Genomic DNA, 19,649 nt, shown 5'->3' on the forward strand with positions numbered 1-19,649 from the left:
AAGGACGGGCGCCATAGGTATTAGGAGGAGTGGAACATTTAAACAAAATAGGAGCATGGTCAGAGCCAAGACGAGGCAAAACCCGGCTCTCAGTAGAATGCCATTGCGTAGCAAAATCCTCTGAGAAAAGAGTGCGGTCCAGGACAGACTCAGTAGTCATAGGAAATTTACGCCTGTCCGTCCAAGTAAAAAAAGGCCCAGAGGTGGGAGCTTGAATGAGAGTATGACGATCAATGAAAGCTTGAAAATCTCTACAGGAAGCACGGCTGGGAAACCTGCGTCCACGCCGCTCATGAGCTCCAAGCACAGCATTAAAGTCCCCAAGAATCACCATTTGAGGGACCATACAAGAAGAGATATCATCCCAAAGAATCCTGCGAGTGATATAATTACAACTTCCGTGAACAATAGCCACTCTGAAAGAATAGGAAGAAAACATGATGTCAAAAATGACCATCTGTTCCGTGGACAAAATCAACGAGCAGGTAACCCCGTTGGCAATGAGAATCCAGATGTTGGAAGCATGAGGGGCGCGATCATTTTGATGGAAAGGAGTCAAATTGATAGAGTTCCAGAATGAGGTCGGAATATGAAGAAAGTTAGTCTTAGGCTCAATAATGCCTAGAATAATAGGATGATGAACATGACAGTAATTGTGAAGCAAGTTACGTGCCGTGTCCGTCATACCACGAATATTCCAAGAGAGAATATTCATTGAGAAAGGTGGATGTTATCGTCCTCCACCTGAGGATCAAATTCATCATCCACCATATCACCCCATTTCCGAGAAGAAGCTGTGTCCATACTTTTACCAGCAGCAGAAGAAGTTTGAGAGATAAGGAACTCTGAAATTTGTACTCCTTTATCCACCGCTTCCTTAACCAAAGAGTTAAACTCCGTCGTGGTCCCCTGAAGTTGTCCAACCTGATCCCCAATAGTAGCGGCCTGATTGTGTCGTAGACGATCTTTCATAGTCGGAGTTGCTGTGCGCACCAACTGTTCGACAGTTTGCTTAGGCGGCCTACCCCGCCCCCGTTTGATTGGTACGGCTTCAATCATCTCGTTTGTAGTACGACTAATGGCACCAACTGTTCGACAGTTTGTCTCCTGTTCTTGTCTTTCACCAGCACTATCAGCCTTTTGATTTTGAGTTAATGTTGTTTCTAAAATCTGCACTTTCATCATGTTTCCTAAGGCCACCTCCTTATCAGCAAAAGTACCCGTCTCAGTGCTCTTGTTATTACTTGCATCTTCGGGTATTATCAGTGGTACGGTGTTCGAATCAGGAACGGGTCTGCACGCGGCTGCCAGCAAATCAGGTCCGGACAAACCTTCTTTACGCTGGGGCAAATTCTGTGCCTCATCTGTCTGACGAAACTCCTCAGGGGGAGTGTGATTAATATGTTCTGAAGCGCTGAAAATGGAAGTCCTCTCCTTCTCAATAAGAGGCTCCTGGTTGAAGTCCTCTTCTCCGGAAGGCTCTTGAGGTAGAGCCTCGAAAGAATTACCGATCGGAATCTCTTTATTTTTCTGCCATTCTTTCCCCATATTTTTTTTGTGAATGGTTTTGAGAGAAGGTTGATCCGACCTTGTAGGATTCGTGATGTCCGTGTTGTTGTCCTGCTGTTTCTTGCGGCGGCATTGGGCAATGTTATGACCTGCAAGATTGCAAAAGCCACAAAAATGCGGCAAAGTTTCATATACGAATTCAACCTCGAACGAGCGTGTTCCCTTATCCACTGTGAGAGTTTCGGGAATAGGCTTAGAGACATTCATGTCGACAAGAACACGAGCAAAGTGACCAACTTGCCCAGAAAACGCAAAACCATCAAGTTTAATAGGAAGACCGACATATCTGGCGATGCCGATTATCACTTCCGGATGCCAGTATTCGTGAGGAAGATAATAGATTCTCAGCCAGACTTGGGAGAGAGCAGATGATTCTTTGTATGGGTCAAAATCCGGAACCCATTCCCTGATTCGAATAATACCTTTGCTCAATTTCCAAGTAGCCCTAGATTTTGCCGTAGCAAGCTCATATTCATTCGCGAAAATTATCGAAAAAAAGCCTTTTCCAAGTGGCACCACACGGATCGCATCCGAGGTTTTCCATAAAAACATGAGTTCTTGTTTAATGTCAGAAGCAAATCTGGGGGCGTCTCCCTTATTCAGCAAAAGCCTGGCGTGAACAGCGAACTCAAACTCCTTGAGTTTACTTTGATACAGGGATTCAGGAATCCGAAGAATAGATTTGTTGCCAATGTTTACGGGGTGAAGAGCGTTGTAGTCCTGGGCGAAAACATCTGCTGGTTTGGGAAGTGATCGCTGGACCGTTCGCGCAAAAGAGAGTTTGTTCCTTTTCGCCTCAGTGCTAGGGCTAGATATTCCATGCAACGTCGATTTGACAAGAGTCTCGGAATGACTCTTGTCGTTCTCAGAATCAGGTTTGAGATTGGAACTCGAGGGAACATCCGAGGGCCGAGTGTGGTTCTTATCGGAGGAAGCAGGCCTTTGTCTTACAAAGTTGTTGGAGATGGGAGGAAAATCGGAAGTCATGAAAGCAGGCGGGTTGCTCATGACATCCAAAGAAATTCCTTCTTGGACCATAGAATATATCAAACACGAAAATGAAAAACAGCAAAAATACGATATATCCGAAAGGAAACAAGATCGAACCGATTCTAGCAAAACAACCAACGAAGAAAAGTAGAAGCAATTCGAACAGAACGCACCTCTCTACTAGAGCTGAAAGAGAAAGAGGTGATAGTGAAGCTTACAAGGGTTTTCGATCGGAGATAGAGGACGAGAACCGCATCATCCGTTCCGAAGGGCGATTGATTTCCGCCGCTGCGGTCTCTTATCCGGCGGGAGGTCGTGCAGCGGTGCTTCGGTGCAGCGGTCCACGGCTGGGGGCGTCCAGACGCTGCGCTAGGAGCAGCGGAGCGTGCAGCGCTCAGCTCTCGATCCTGGTCCGCAGCTCTCGATCTCCTGGTCCGCCGCTGCGGTCTCTTTTCCAGTGAACTCGCACCAGACCAGCCCGCAGCTCTCAGTCGGAGTAGCAGACCGTGAGTGGTGCAGCAGCCCGTGAGTCCGCACCAGACCGTGAGTGGTGCCGCAGCCCGCAGCTCTTAGTCGGAAGCTAATGGCGGCTGAACTCGCACCAGACCAGCCCGCAGCTCTCAGTCGGAGCAGCAGACCGTGAGTGGTGCAGCAGCCCGTGAGTCTGCACCAGACTGTGAGTGGTGCAGCAGCCCGCAGCTCTTAGTCGGAAGCTAATGGCGGCTGCAGCGGTCGGGCCAAACGTCGGGGACGGCCGTACCAGACCAGACGTGTATGGTGCGGCGGCACTTAGCTCTTAGTCGGAGCAAGCTAATGGTGTCTGCAGCGTAGTGGCCGAACGGCGGGTGGCGGAGGGGACGGCCCGGTCACCGGCAAAAGGGAGACGGAGGACGTTAAAGTCAAGCCCGTGGGCTGCGCGCACTCCCTCAAAGGGAGAGAGAAACTTTTCAGCCGAAAGTTTCACTGTAGCATGGCATGCTCTCACCTACATCATCACATGAGAGATTACTTTTGAGTTTTGAGTTATGGAATAATTGGAAGAAGATTGATTTGGAAGTGGTGATACTGTAGTGATTAACAATAGGTGAAGCCCGCTGACTCGGATTGACAAATCCAAGTTACTGCTGAAAAGCCTATTTTGAGCCTTGATCCCACCAATTAATAAATAAATAAGTTATGATTAAAATATATAAGTTATGATAAATTTAAATTTTAAAAAGAACTTTATTTTCTCTCTTTTAATACATTTTTTAAAATCTCTCCTTTCTCATTTCAATATACGAATTTTGTTATATTTGCTATCTTTTTCCATATTAATTTTATTCTTTTTCCTATATTTTTGTTAAATATCAAATTTTTATTTTTATTTATATAATTTTTAATTATTAATGCAACTAAGGAGTAATATTTTTATGTATTATTTTTTTAAATGTAAATAATTTATGTATTAATTCATGATCCGTGCTAGTTATGAGTGAAAAATGAGTCTCACTTTATGAAAAAATAGTGATAAAAAGTAAATAAATTGTGATGGGATAGTGTACAAAAATAGAAATATTCATGTTTTTATGAAATATATCAAAAATGGTAAAAGATTCATATTTTTATGTGACGAAGGGAGTTAAGACTATAATTATTATTTTTATAAAAAATAAAACAAAAATAAAAAACTATAAAAAGTTAGTTATAGTTATAATATAAATAAGACAGTTTAAATTTTTATTTAAAAAAATAAATTAAATAAATTATTTTTTAAGAATAAAAAACTAATCTGTGGGCAGACCCGGATTGAGTGGATTTTTAAAATGGCCACTTTCATATTGCAAAGATAAAAAATGTCCACTAAAATAAAAAACTTAAAAAATGTCCACTGTTACCAAAATACCCTTCACATTAAAAATTAAAAAAATGTCCACTTTACATCACCCCTTTAAAAAATCCCGCAATTCACAACCAGTGTGAATTCACAACCAGAATTTTTTGTTTGTGAATTCACAATCACAACCAGTCGAATTCACAATCAAAATTTAATTCACAATCAGATTTTTTTGGTTGTGAATTCACAACCAGTCGAATTCACAACCAAATTTTAATTCACAATAAGAATTTTTTTTAATTGTGAATTTACAACCAGCCGAATTCACAACCAAAATTTAATTCACAATTAGAATTTTTTTTGTTGTGAATTCGACGGGGTGTGAATTCACAACCAAAATTTAATTCACAATCAGAATTTTTTGGTTGTGAATTCACAATCAGTCGAATTCACAACCAAAATTTAATTCACAACAATAATTTATTTTGATTGTGAATTCACAACCAATCGAATTCACAATCAAATTTTAATTCACAACCAGATTTTTTTATTGTGAATTCATAAATTTGATCGTGAATTCATAAACATTAAAATGTGAATTCCTAAATTTAATTGTGAATTAATGTGAATTCAAAAACATTAGTAAATCCCTAAGGATTCGCAGATCAAATAAAAAAGAATTCACATCTTGCTTAATAATTTACTTTTTTAGATTCATTGCTTAATGAGTAAATCATTAATCCCTACCTAGGTAGCGACAACACATTCACTTTAACCATCTCTTTATCTCTCCCCCCGAAAACTCCAACAGGCACGCACAAAATTAAGATCGCAAAATTAGATAGATAACACAATTCCAACATCCAACACAATGTGAATAGTGTCCTCGTTACATTTCTCCAGACCTTGCATCAGCCGTTGCCGCTTCTCCGTAATAGTGTCCTCCGTCCCCAATCCCAGGCGCTTCGAGGCGGTGCTGAGATCCTCCAGCCCCATGAGCCTCGCCACCAGCGAGGAAGGCAGGGTCCGAGAATTCTCTTTCTATCGATCAAATGGAGAAATCAGATGGCAAAATGGAAATTATATGAACGAAGCTCCATGGAAATGGACGGAGTCTCTCTCCCTCATAAGTCATAACTGTCTTTCGCCAAACACCCGCATAAATTCGAGCCATATTCCCCCTTTCATGCGAAATCACCATCGCCGCCACCAGAGGGCCGGGGAGCGGCCCCCGTTCCATGCCTCATGTTCCATCTCCTCTCTCGATTTCTCACTCTTTCTCCAAATCTCTCAATTTTGGCTGATCTAGTTGTGAGAGGAGCAGATCTGAAACTTTAGTGCTTGATTTGGCCGAAGCTAATAGAAAATTTGGTTGCAGCAGAAGCTTCATCACCAAATCAATTCAATATTTGAGAAGCTCTTCCAAATTCCTATCTAATTTTAATATGAATTCATTAATAGAGTGGGGTGTTTTCTGCGAATTGAGGGAGAAGACGGAGATGTTGTAAGGTAGGGTTTTGATTGGGGAGAGGAGCTAGGGTGACGTTGGACGCGGGGGAGTAAAAGGTGACGGTGCTGGAAGAGAGGTCGAAGGTGATGTTGACGCTGCCGGAGTTGGCGGCGGCGCAGCCGGTGCTCTGGAAGAGAGTGGTGACGAACTTGCCGGAGGGCGGGATGCGGCGGAGGTCGGAGAGGGAGATGAACTCGAGGAGGATGTGGTAGCGAAGGACGTCGGCGAGGTTGGTGGAGGAGGGGCGGAAGTCGGCGGTGGGGAGACGAAATTGAGAGAGAGAGTGACGTGAAGAGAGAGAGAAAAAAAGAGTGTAGAGATAGAGAAGAGAATGAGAGAGGAGAAAGATGCCTACCTGGAGAGAGAGAGTACATATATTTAAAGGAGGATACTTTTATCTTTTCAATCAAAAAGTGGACAGTTTTTATTATTTTTATCTTAGTGGACAATTTTTATCTTTACAATATGAAAGTGGATAGTTTTATATATTAACTCACCCAGATTTATTGAATAAAGTTGTCTTCCTTTTTATTTTATTTTATTTAATCCAAACTACAATTAATTAATTATTTTATTTCCCTCCCCTTCCACAGAAACTGAGACAGTCAAAATTTTGAAGGAAACAGACATTTGATTTGATAGATCACGCAAAGCCAAGCCATATAAGTGTTGATTCAGATTGAGAGGGGAGCTTAATACGGCGGAGGAAGATGACGGTGGCGGCGGGGATCGGCTACGCGTTGCTAGCACTGGGCCCCTCTCTCTCACTCTTCGTCGCCGTTATTTCCCGCAAGCCCTTTCTCACTCTAACTCTTCTCTCCAGGTTTTCCCTCTTTCTTCTGAATTTGGGAATTATTGGAAATACATACAAGTTAGGGCTATCTTTGAGTCGTGCATTCTGCTTTTTGATTGTAGTACATTGGTATGGCTGATGAGTCTCATTGCATTATCGGCAGTCTGGAGAGCGTTTCTCCCGTTCAAAACGGCGACGTGGTGGCCTTATTCGCTGCTAATTCTTACTTCCGTTGCCCTCCAAGAAGCTCTCCGGATTTTCTTGTGGAAAGTGAACAAGTTAGTTTTATTTTCACTTACCGTGAAACGCTTTTAGTTACTCGTTGATCCCCATGGAATTTGTGTTTTTGAGGCCTGTCATTTCTTTGTTTTAGTGGTTGGATGAGGTCATATGATGAATGATGAACTGATGATAAGTATTCATAAATTTAGAGGTATCTCATGCCTTGACTCTTCAAGAGTTGGTTCGCGGCCTTCTTGATTGGAGAATAAGTCGTGTGTTTGAAATGGGAATTATCCATTTATCAAGGGGTTGGAATATTGCTTTTCGTAAAGGAAGGTTTCATATGGTTTACTCTATGTTTGCTTGAAGTACAATGCCTTTATTTGTTGAACTAAGAATGCATGCTATCTAAGCAACGAAAATGCTATCTTATTAAGCATGCATAGCTATGTAACTCAAATACGTATTATGTAGTTTCATGTCTTGTGTGGAAGATGTCCTTTCAGTTATTGACTCGGTCGCAATGATTGGAGTGATTTAGTCTATGTACATGCATTTGACTTTTGGTTTTACATATTCATACTCCCTCTGTCCCCCAAACATCTTCCTACGGAAGGATGGCACAGGTTTTAATAAAAGTTAGTTGTGTATTTGATAAGTGGAGAATGAGTCCCATAAAAAGTGAAATTGTAAGAGTAATAGTTAGTGAAAGTGGAGAATGGGTCCCACAAAAAGTGAAATTGTAAGAGACTAGAGTAATAATTAGTGAAATTGTTTCCAAAAATAGGTTAGGAAGATGTTTTGGGGACGGACTAAAATAGAAAGAGAGGAAGATGTTTGAGGGACAGAGGGAGTATTTTAACAGTAAATTCCAGTTTAGAACATGCCTTAGTTAAATTTAAAAGATTGCTCATGCTTTGTCCTTTTACTGATATTGCATTTTCTGCTTTGATTGGAGATCTAAGAGATCAGCTTTTGTATCATCTGACTAGGATTTAAAATAATACTCATCTTGATACTCAATAGTATCTCTAATCCTGGTTGGATGTGCATATAATCTTTTGATGTTATGGTATAGTTGGAGAGGCTTGTCGCCCATTTATTTCCAATATTTTATTGCACATTGTTTTAATGAATAAGCCAATCAAACACAGGAAGCTTTTCCTGGATTCATCCTGTACTTAAATATGCACCAAATATGGCTTGGTCTGTCAACTGCATGCATTACTCTTGATTTTGTTTTGTGAAGCTTGCTTGTGGTTTTATCTGTCTATTTGCTACTGCTTAATTTGCTCTATGTATATTTTATAATTAACCAGAATTAATCTTTTAGAACATTTGTATTATTAATCTGAATTAGGAGGATGGAAGAAATGTTGGATGCCTATGCAGATAGAGTCTCCAAACCTCGCCTGTACATCACCGATAAGATGCAAATTTCACTTGGTACGTTTGCTGGATTGTATTTGAGTATTTGTATATGTGTGTGCAAGGGTGCTGATGTCCTCCATTCCTTTCCTAATCATGTTTGTGGAAAACCTTTTGATGAGCTCAAACTCTTTGTAGTATTCGTAAATCCCTTTCTGGGAAAATGTGCATGCAGTCTCTGATCGCTCTTTAGACCAGCCTTCAGTTCCCTCGACCACTTTCTGATGGTCAAAATCAGTAATTACTGTATCATTTACGTACATAAAAAGTGTTTTCAGTTCTTGTCAACTTTTTGCTGAAAAGAGTGTCAGCCTGGTGTCTGGATGTCCATAAAATGGACTAATATCAAGCTGAATCTTTCATGTTACTCCATCCATGGAGTCTTTTTAAGCTTAATTACCTTGCAACTCCTGTCAAATCCTGGTAGTATATACATACTTGTTCCTTCAAGTTCCCATATTAAAAGAAAACTCGTAATATCTATCTAGAGTTCCTAACCAATTTGAATAGCAAGTGACATCAAAACCTTGAGGAAATCATCCTGGTACCTAACAAATTTGCTTCCAGTTTAAAGATGAAACCCGATTCTTATTACTTTTCTGATTTGCTGCCCTAACACAAATGGTTTTGACTGGTAGATTTTTATAACAACTCTGGTCTGTTACAAGGCTGGAAGTCATCCTTGTATGTGGAAAGTAAAGCTATCATCTATTGCAACTTTCCACACGAAAAATGTCGGAAGTAGCTATTCATCTCTCTTTGGGTTTAATTGACATGCTATTAGTTACATTCTTTTTCAGTTGTGGAGGTATGGTTAAAAATTAGTACCTGGTATCATTATATTCATGTTTATTAAACTTTTAGTGGTCCAGGCACATGCTTCTCCTATAAATCATCCTAGTTCTAGAATCAAATTTGATTTTGAGTTAGCAAGGGCTTTTAGCAGGGTAAATAATTATTAAACTCGGCCTTCTGAAGTTTTACTGAAATGGTAAAAATCAGCATTAAAGGATGGTCTAGAAAACTTTTCAGTATATGTTATGTGAAACATGCAATTTATCTTGGAAACCCCCCACCCCAATCCCACCCCTTGAATTTGAACTGCTTGTTTGGTTAAAGTTATTTTCCCATACCTTCTTCTGTTGTCCTGTGTTGAATGCTATTGCTTTTGACTTGCAGCTGGTGGAATGGGCCATGGTGTGGCTCATGCTGTTTTCTTCTGCATAAGCCTTTTAACTCCTGCATTTGGACCAGCAACATATTATGTGGAAAAATGTTCAAAAATACCATTTTTTCTTGTATCTGGTAAGTGGTTGGTTGATTTGACATCGTGCGATTTAAATTGGAATCATGAAAGCTAAGAGTAATAGAACTAATTGTATGGACTTTGAGCATCTGGCTGATTATGAAAAGATTTTGTAGCATCTCATGTTTGTTAATATGTCCCGGATTTACTATAGCTAGTAGCCTAGTGCCTTTTTATGTAATGTATACTGCCGAGTTATCTTTGATTCTCTTGCTGGACACTCCCAGCTTCTCTATGATTGAAATAGTTATTAGCTCCTTCAAACAGTCTAATTTACTTAATTTTTCTACGAAGATATCAAATTTATCTCCTTTGACTCTCTGATTGCCTGCATTTTCTCTTGCAACGAATTAATGCTATTTCTCTATTACATCAAGATCTATTGTTTCTGGTGTGGATTGAAATGGCCATTGCGTTTGACCAATTTGATTTAGTAAAGAGAGAGATATTGTATGAACTCAAAAAGAAATGAAATCTTATTAAAGAGGAGATGGTATTTAAAACAAGAAATATAATTGAAAAGATACCAGGGATAATTCCCTGTTGTATTGTAGTCTATACAGCTGAAAAGCAAAGCATAAAATCTTGGCTGCCTCTCCTAAAACCAAACCCTTAATTATACAAATAACAATCAGAAGAAACACTAGTACCCTAATGATTCTTTGAAGATCAAATTTGTTTATCATAACTTTCATAGAAACCATGGTTACTATTCATTAATAAAAGGAAACAAGCAATCTCTTCTCTCAAAAGGAAATATCCAATTTCTTTTGGCACAAGAAACCTTGTTTAGTACTTAAATTCCCAGTTGCTCTTTTTGTTTTTAACTTATGATCATTAATTAAAATCATGTCCTATTGCAAAGATATATGTATGTATGTGTATGTATGTATGTATGTATGTATGTATGTATGTATGTGTGTATGTATGTATTTATTTATGTATGTATGTAAAAGACGATGAGCATGAGGCCCTGAAGATTCCTTTAGGCTACTTCACACTTTTTCTGGTGCAGCAGAGTTAACTCTAAACAGAGATGAAGTGTATTTGCTGCATAAATGCTGCTGCTGCTGCAATGAGATACGTTTTACATAAAGTGATATTACAAGTAATGCCTTGAAAGTTGTAGACGACATTTCATGTATATATATCTAGTATCATTATGAACTTAGATTGTTACTGTTGCTGCAATTTAATCATTTAACTGTTTGAATTTATCCTGGATGATATTGTATTGGATCAAAAGTCGGCATCCATAATTGATACATTTATTTGTTGTTTATTTGCTGTGGTATTGTCCTTGTTTTTTTTTTTTTTTTTTTTTTTTTTTATCATGATTGTCACGATATTATTTATGATGCAGTAAATCATCCGCATATGTACATAGTCTTCTAAATTCTGACAACACTGCTTACTCCTCTTTTCTGCAGCTATTATGGCCCTTGCATTTGTTACAATCCACACATTCTCTATGGTTATTGCATTCAATGGTTACTCGGAAGGCAACAAAAAGGACCAATATTTTGCTCCTGTTGTTCATCTTGCAGCTGGAGTGTTTGTAAGTGTCATTATTCTCTATCATTAGCAATAAGTATATAAACTACATAAAAGTTATACTGGCTATACAGATTGCTTATTTAAGTGTTTTTGCCTCACTCTGCCTAAAAAAAGTGGTTTTGCCTCACCAATGTGGAGATTGAGTAAAAATAGATTTGATCAATATTACATTTTTCACGAGGTAGTGAACAACCATTGGATTTGAATCTGTGCCTATACTGCTTTACCAGAGCTATGAGGGTTTTTTTTTGTTACTGATACTGGGTGAAGAGGCCTTCACTCTGCTTTTATGTAATTCACATTGATTGATACGGATGTCTGATTACTGAATAGCAAACTATATGAACATCCCAGGTCATTGTGAAGTGTCCCTAGTTGAAATTCTTAGTTTTCATAGGGTCCTTATGCTAAACTCGAACACATTCTTGTTTGGGTCAACGTCACTTATTGTCCTATCGTTTTAGTGAATTCTCCAAAATGTTCCAACCTAAAGGTATTAACAAAACGATACCCAACCTACCAAAAAAACATTGTTTCTGTCCTATTAAAACTTTCTGGTGCCGTGAGATTAACGTGGAATGCCGGATATCCACCGTGGATATATTAATCTACATGGAATCTAGGGTGTATTTAAAAGAAAAAATCAAAATATTCCCTTTGACGATGTGAAACTGCATCGTTTCTTTGCCACAATGTTATCCTTCCTCTGCAGCACCTCCATCCCCTGCCTCTCCTCATCCCTCTTCAACGCCGAGGTCAGCACGCTGTAGAACTTTTGAACACCAGCATTACCTCCTTGTCTTTAATCAGCTTCTCCTTGGCCCTAATCAGCTCGATCAAACTAGTCTCGTTGTCCAAACCCACGGCATCGCCCGCCTCGTACTGCAAGCTGCGATCTATGTTGCTAATTTGGGAGTTAATGTTGGGGAAATCGAGGGGGACATTGGACTTTTGGGGTGAGGTAATCGAGGAGGGGCTTCCAATCTGGGAGGGTGACAGCGGGGATGCGGAGGGCATGGGCGTTCTGGATGTATTCGGTGTGCTTGAGATGGTAGTTGGTGAAGTGGACAAAGGTTTCGAGGGTGTAGTGGCACGTCTGCCAGACGTGCTTGGAGCGATTGGTGGTTTTGATGGTGGCGGGGAAGGAGTAGTCGGAGCCGAAGCGGAAATTGTCATCGACTTGGACTATTCAGTCGAGCAAGATGCTGATGGTTAACTCTCGGAGCAGGGTTAAGGGGTCCATCAGGAAAGGAGGCCGCACGGCGGAGGAGAGGTAGTGAGGGTGTAGCGGCGCATCTGCTGCGACGCCGTGTTCTCCACGTCCACCACCACCACCACCACCTCCAGCCGCTCCAGGTGGCACTACTCCATGAAGAAACGATGCCGTTTCAAATCATCAAAGGGAATATTTCATTTTTTTAAAGAATACACCCTAGATTCCATGTAGACGGTGCGGCATTCCACGTCAATCTCAGAGCACGAAAAAATTTTAATAGGACAGAAACAATATTTTTTGGTAGGTTGAGTATCATTTTGTTAATACCTTTAGGTTGTGACGTTTTTGAGAATTCGCTAAAACAATAGAACAATACATAACCCTTCTTGTTTGGGTTTCCAAAGACCAAAATGTGTATAGTTTTGTCTGAGGTAGATATATGCATACAAAGGATATGTCTGTATTGAAATGTCTTAAAACATTAGGGAGCAAGAAAAACTAGAAGTTCTCAGTTGTAAAATCTGAGATCATATGTTATCATGCTCTGGAGTAGAAACCACATTTCTCCCGACTCTTGAATCAACCCTTGTCTCCTTGCAGACACTGATAAATCTTGCATCTGGGGGCTGTGTCGTCGGCATTCCTCTACTGTATGTCTTGGCAATCGTAACATTAATACATTGTGGAAACACCGTGTGGAGAAGACTGACAGATAACCAGAGCAGGGCAACAAACTTGCAGTGACGAACTTAGGATCATACAGTTTTAGGTTGCCTATTTGCTTTCTGTAAAAGATCGTGTGCTTTGTTGAATTTTAAAATGATTGTGAATTTGGCTCTGTTGAATTTGATTGTATACATTTTTTTTAGATGCAGATGTTCACTTTTGTCTGATATCTACCAACTGCAGATTTTATCAGGGTACGGTTATGAATTACACAGATGTTAATTCATGTACATGTATTTTTCTCTTTTTCACTTTTTTTTTATATATCACTGTATGAATATAAATAAATTAAGTAATAAGAATAGAACATAGAGTAAGGTGCTACAATATTATGTGTTCGTCTCAATAAAAAATTGAACTTTATTATTTATTTCAAAATATTTTATTGTATCAAATTAAATTAAATTTGCACTACAATAAATATAAATCCACGTACTTACTTTATACTACAATCTTACTCTCCTTAATAACTGTGTCGAAAAGAACTAGGGCAAGTGAGGTGGGACGGAGGGAGTAACAAAAATGGTATTTGCTGCTGCTTGAATTTCTTCTTATAAGTATATTTTTTAGTGGCCCGTATATTACTATTTATATAAGTTATATTATTCCTTTTTATTTATAATAATTATGGTTGATGAAATATAATATCAATCTTGGTCGATTGCTTGAATTTCTTCTTATAAGTGTATTTTTTAGTGGCCCGTATATTACTATCTATATAAGTTATATTATTCCTTTTTATTTATAATAATTATGGTTGATGAAATATAATATCAATCTTGGTCGATTGTTCGATAGTACTATTTAATTAGAGTATACAATTATTTATTCATATGTGCTTGATTAAATCATTGTTTATTTTATTATTATTGTTATTATTGGGGGTGAAGGGATTCAGGCTCATAACTTGATCGCCCACTCCTACAAATAAAGGAATGCTATCGAGTTGTGTGCGTGTGTTGGTCAAACGATAAATGGTTATTGCCTGAGACCTAAGGTCTTGGGTTCGAGTCCCCTGTGGCGCGACCTTTAAATTTATTTATTTAATACTGTTAATTTATTAAAAAAAAATAATGCTACCGAGCTAGAATACTCGAATTGATTAAATCATCATTGGCTAGTCAACTTATGATGTTATTTTGCCGTCCCAATAATGAAGACACAAAACTTTTCGGCACAAGTATTTTGGAGAATTAGGTTAAAGAGAAAAGTGTATTAGCCCACATGTTTAATACATGTAATTAAACTTATTTTATTCTTATTTAATTAAGTCAACATTTTTTACTTCAACTTAATTTCAATTAATTAGATCTTCTAAAATTAGGGCGGGAGACTTTAATTTAATTAACATTAGGACTTTAACTTAAATTCATTTAATTCAGCTCTTTAATTAAAATTCAATTAATTCAGCTCTTCAATGTTGCAAATTGAAACTTAAGTTGGCAACCAAATTTTAGAGGCGGCTGACTGAAAAAATTCAAGCTAATTAAGGATGCATAATTTTTTTTTTCAAGCTAATTAAGGATGCATAAATTTTAATAAGACGATAGACTTAAAAGTGTAATTGGTTAAAAGTGGTAGATGATGCTACACTTTTTTAAGGATTGATTTTTATCAATTATAAAAATAGACATCTTACAGTGGAGTAACTAAAATTGGAATGCATACAAATCATTTTAATGGATCCGAGAGAGGGAGTAATTTTTTGTGAGTGAACCAAATCTAATTTACGTGTTGTTTATGATGCATCACTTTACACACGTATAAAATGTTGGATTGCTTGCAACGGAAATTTTCTTTTCTTTCAATTGAAACTTTATTTCATCATTTTGTAAGAATTAAAAAAATGCTAGATGGCTCAAAATTGAATTGTTTCAAGATTATTTGAAAGTAAATTAATTTGAAGTTATTTGAATATATTTTTAATTATAAATTAAGAGTTTTCATTATAGAAGAAATGTTTGAAGTAATTGTCCACGTGGACTAGTGAGCACCATAGTGAAAAAGTTTTTCTGGATAGCAAAGTTTCATGGGATAGCAAATTTGCTACCTAGGTAGCAGCTCAAAATACCACTGAGAGAAGATTCAATAATAGCGGCTGGTAGGTTTGCTTTTGCATTTTTTTTATATCATTATTAGGGTTAATTGCCCATAAAATACTAAATTTTCGTCCAATTCTAATTTTGCACACAAACTTTGAACTGTAGCGCGAAAATTACTAAACTTTAAATTTTATCTGATTTTGCTACTAATCTAAATTCCAGTCAAATATCAGGCTAATATAACGTGTCAATATTTGACGCGACATATCTATTGTTAATTTCTTATTGATAAAAAAAAAGAACACAATGCAAATAACCCAAATTGTCAATAACTTGATATATCAAATCAAATAATACTCCCTCCGTCCCGCTATTCAAGTCTCGTTTCTTTTCGGCACGGAGATTAAGGAGACTAAAATTAAGAGTTAAATTGTGTCTTCAAAAAACTTAATATTAGTTTAATTAAGCACCGCACCACCGCCTGCACCACCACCGCACCACCGCCTGCACCACCACCGGTAAATCACCACCGCACCACCGCCTGTACCACCGCCGGTAAATCACCACAACCCCACCCAAATCAAGCTCATAAATCTGCAACCCACCCAAATCGAACTTAGAAATCAAACGATTTCCCCCAACCAAATCTGCAACCCAAATTAGGGGTTATGGTTTTGCAGAGGGTTAGGGGAGATCAGAGGTGAGAGGCGGAGGCGGAGGAGATCAGAGGGAGGAGAAGGGCGGCGACGAGAATTGCTGTCGCTCAGCCAAGGGACAGATCCGGCGGGGGCGGCAGGTGAGGGCGAAGGGCGGCTTCCTCCCTTGACAGATCCGGCGGGGGCGAAGGGCGAAGGACAGATCCGGCGGGGGCGGCAGGTGAGGGCGAAGGGCGAAGGGCGGCTTCCTTCGACGACGAGCAGGGGAAAGGCAAGTGGAGGAGAAGACGGCTAGGGTGGTGAAGGTGGAGGAGAAGGCTTCCTCCGACGACGAGCAGACGACGGCGGTGGAGACTCAGGCGCAGAGAGAGAGACGAGAGAAAGAGAGATAGAGAGAGAGATAGAGAATAGAGGGGAAATCAATTAATTAAGGGTTTATTAGTTGAATAATTAGTGATCTCATTTAATGTTAAGCATCCCCTTATTATTTCCTTTTTAGGAAACGGGACATTATCGGTGGGACAACCCAAAAAGGAAAATGGAACTTGAATAGCGGGACGGAGGGAGTAGTATTTTTTTAATTCTCAAGTTTAAATTAATTTTTTTCTAATTCACTATTACACACTGATTACTCCAATATATATAATAGAAGTCATTCAAATAGTATAAATATGTATAGTTTATATATAAAAAAAAATCTTTAGTTAATGAAAATTTAATAAACTTTATTACTTAGCTAAATAATTTTTTTACATATTAAATTATTGATAATTAAAATATTCTTTGACTGACACACCTATATTCCAAGAATCCTCTTACTATTATTGAATTAATTCAATTTAAAAAATACTATTATTTGATTTGATGTATTAAATTATTGGCAATTTGAGTTATTTGCTTTGTGTTCTTTTTTTATTGATAAGAAATTAAATAAAAAATATTATTTTGCCAACTAATTGTCACGCAAGAATAAATATGCCACGTTAAAACTGGCACACCATATTACATATTAGATAAAATCAAATGTTTAGTAATTATCACGCCACAGTTCAAAATTTGTATGCAAAACCAGAATTCGATGAAAGTTCAGTATTTTATGAGCAATTAACTCTTATTATTATCGTCGTCATTGTTGTTGAAATTAACATGTTCTTTTCCTCAATATAGCCGTTTGATTTTTTTTTTCTTTTAAATGTGTTTGATAATAAAATGAATAAGTAATTAAATATTTTTTTATTTTTTTTATTTTATTAAAAAAATGATCAATTTAATTAAGACGATTCAAAAATAAAAAATGATCAAATTAGTTGAAATAAAATTTTGAAATAAATACCGAAACACATCCGCTTATTCCCTCAAAAAAAAAAAAAACACATCCGCTTATATGAGCGCCGCCGCCACTCTCCCCTAACTCACTGTCACGGCGCTTAAACCCGACCCGTTACATAAAAGAGAGCCTTTTCACCCCGCCGCTACTCTCCAACTCTCTCACTCACAATGGCCACCGTATGCCTGAAGCTCACAACCATCTCCGCCACCGCCACCGCCACTACCGCCAACACATCACCATCAAAATCCCCAACCCAATTAAGATTCAACACATCCACATCCGCACTACCCTCCTCCACCTACACCAAATCTACCGAGCCTCTCCCCGTCTTCTCCGCCGTCAAATCCTTCGCCCCCGCCACAGTCGCCAACTTGGGTCCCGGCTTCGACTTCCTGGGCTGCGCCGTCGATGGAATCGGCGACTACGTCAGCCTCCGTGTCGACCCGGACGTCCCCCTCGGCGAGGTCTCCATCTCCCACATCTCCGGCGCCGGCTCCCGCCTCAGCAAGAACCCCCTCTGGAACTGCGCCGGCATCGCCGCCATCGCCGTCATGAAGATGCTTAGCATCCGCTCTGTTGGGCTCTCCCTTTCCCTCGAGAAGGGCCTCCCCCTCGGCAGCGGCCTCGGCTCCAGCGCTGCCAGCGCCGCCGCCGCCGCAGTCGCCGTCAACGAGCTCTTCGGCGGCCCTCTGTCGTCATCGGAGCTCGTGATCGCGGGATTGGAGTCGGAGGCCAAGGTCTCCGGCTACCACGCCGACAACGTGGCACCCTCGATTTTGGGCGGATTCGTCTTGATCCGCAGCTACGAGCCCTTGGAGCTGATGCAGCTGAAATTCCCCCAAGAGAAGAGTCTGTATTTCGTGCTGGTGAATCCGGAATTTGAAGCCCCAACGAAGAAGATGAGGGCGGCGCTGCCGCCGGAGGTTTCTATGTCGAACCACGTGTGGAACTGCAGCCAGGCAGGGGCTCTGGTGGCGTCGGTGCTGCAAGGTGACCTAATTGGATTGGGGAAGGCGCTGTCGTCGGATAAGATTGTGGAGCCGAGGCGGGCGCCGCTGATTCCGGGGATGGATGCGGTGAAGAAGGCAGCAATCGAGTCAGGGGCGTTCGGGTGCACGATCAGCGGGGCTGGGCCGACTGCGGTGGCCGTGACGGACTGCGAAGAGAGGGGCAGGGAGATTGGGGAGAGAATGGTGGAGGCCTTTTGGGGAGAGGGGAACTTGAAGTCTTTGGCAATGGTGAAGCAGCTTGATAGAGTTGGAGCGAGGCTTGTCAGCAGTGTGCCAAGATGATATATGTAGTTTTATCTATGGCTCATGCATTTCATTAATACTGCTTCTCTTTCAAATGTTTAGTTTCTAAGATTGCATTCATTTTGGTGTGGATTGGCATTTTGGGATCTTTTTTGTTGTGCTTTTTAAGGATGTTGTAGGAATAATGGAATATGTGATTTCCAATCTAGCAATGGCTGTTTTAGGTGGTTTCTATTGATATAAATTGCAGAATATGATTCTGAGCCTATGTGTTGTGTATATGACTATATCTGTTTTCTTGGACAAAAGTGGAGTTGAATGTTCATACTCTTCTTAATTTTCTTGGAAATGGGATAGTAATGGTGATTGCTAGGAGGAGAAAATATACTTGTATTGTGTGGCTATTGATAAGAAAAGGTGAAGCTAATTTTAGGATGATGACTGAATCCATAGATGACCAAATTAAGGAAGCGATCAACCTTAGTGAAAAGGTAATAAGCATAGATTGCAGAAATCTTTTCGCGATTAACTGTTGCTTGCAGGAATATTTCGGTAACAAGACTGAGAGCTTGAGTTGCATCAGCTCAACTTCAGATATGAGATGCCTTGGAGGTGCATTTTGTTCATTACAGACTGGCTATAGAAAGTAGAAAATGGGATCTCACTTTGTTCGCTATGTTTCAGGAACGAAGGTGATGCTTATGGACCAACCGAATGCATCAATTAGCTCGGTAGCAGGTAAAGCCCTCTCTCTTGGAAAGCTTTATTTAACGCAACTGCTTGAGTACAACCAGATTAGATTAAATTTGAGATTAGAAGATCCCAGACATAGATCTATATGGTGCTTTTCAATATTAGGAGGCGTGTTATTGCGTGCTATGGGAAAAGATTGAAACAATCAAAGCATGGGAAACCAGATATGATGGAGATGGTTTCTCACTACATTGTTTGATGAGTTGGGCATATCTGAGACAGATTTGGATTTGCCATTATTAGCGACCAGCAAAAGGTAATATATCTTCAAAACAAGCTTAAGAGGATATGAAGGAGGATGGCGAGGTTTGCAAGAGCTTTGTTGGAAGAGGTTCGATTAAATTCTGGTAATGCTTTTATTTCCACTCTTCCCTTACGTGACATTGTTGACAATAACATAAGTGAAACCTTTAACAGTCTATCAAAGAGATGCCGGGGAGGCCAAAGAAGAAGAGGACGACAATCCTTTAACGTCTTGTGTA

General features: G+C 39.6%; 2 protein-coding genes across 2 annotated transcripts; both read left to right on the top strand.

Annotated features, from left to right (window-relative positions):
• The first annotated feature begins 6,433 nt into the window (after positions 1-6,433).
• LOC131010618 (gamma-secretase subunit APH1-like) lies at positions 6,434-13,359 on the top strand. The gene is made up of 6 exons (XM_057938231.1): positions 6,434-6,708; positions 6,801-6,956; positions 8,261-8,346; positions 9,508-9,633; positions 11,065-11,192; positions 13,008-13,359. The coding sequence occupies exons 1-6, from the start codon at positions 6,596-6,598 to the stop codon at positions 13,149-13,151; spliced, it is 753 nt and encodes a 250-aa protein (XP_057794214.1). The 5' UTR covers positions 6,434-6,595; the 3' UTR covers positions 13,152-13,359.
• Positions 13,360-17,194: 3,835 nt separating this feature from the next.
• LOC131010619 (homoserine kinase-like) lies at positions 17,195-18,682 on the top strand. The gene has a single exon (XM_057938232.1). The coding sequence runs from the start codon at positions 17,329-17,331 to the stop codon at positions 18,451-18,453; it is 1,125 nt and encodes a 374-aa protein (XP_057794215.1). The 5' UTR covers positions 17,195-17,328; the 3' UTR covers positions 18,454-18,682.
• The last annotated feature ends 967 nt before the right edge of the window (positions 18,683-19,649 follow it).

Source organism: Salvia miltiorrhiza, chromosome 2, assembly GCF_028751815.1.
Source record: "Salvia miltiorrhiza cultivar Shanhuang (shh) chromosome 2, IMPLAD_Smil_shh, whole genome shotgun sequence".
In the NCBI taxonomy this organism is placed as follows: domain Eukaryota; kingdom Viridiplantae; phylum Streptophyta; class Magnoliopsida; order Lamiales; family Lamiaceae; genus Salvia; species Salvia miltiorrhiza.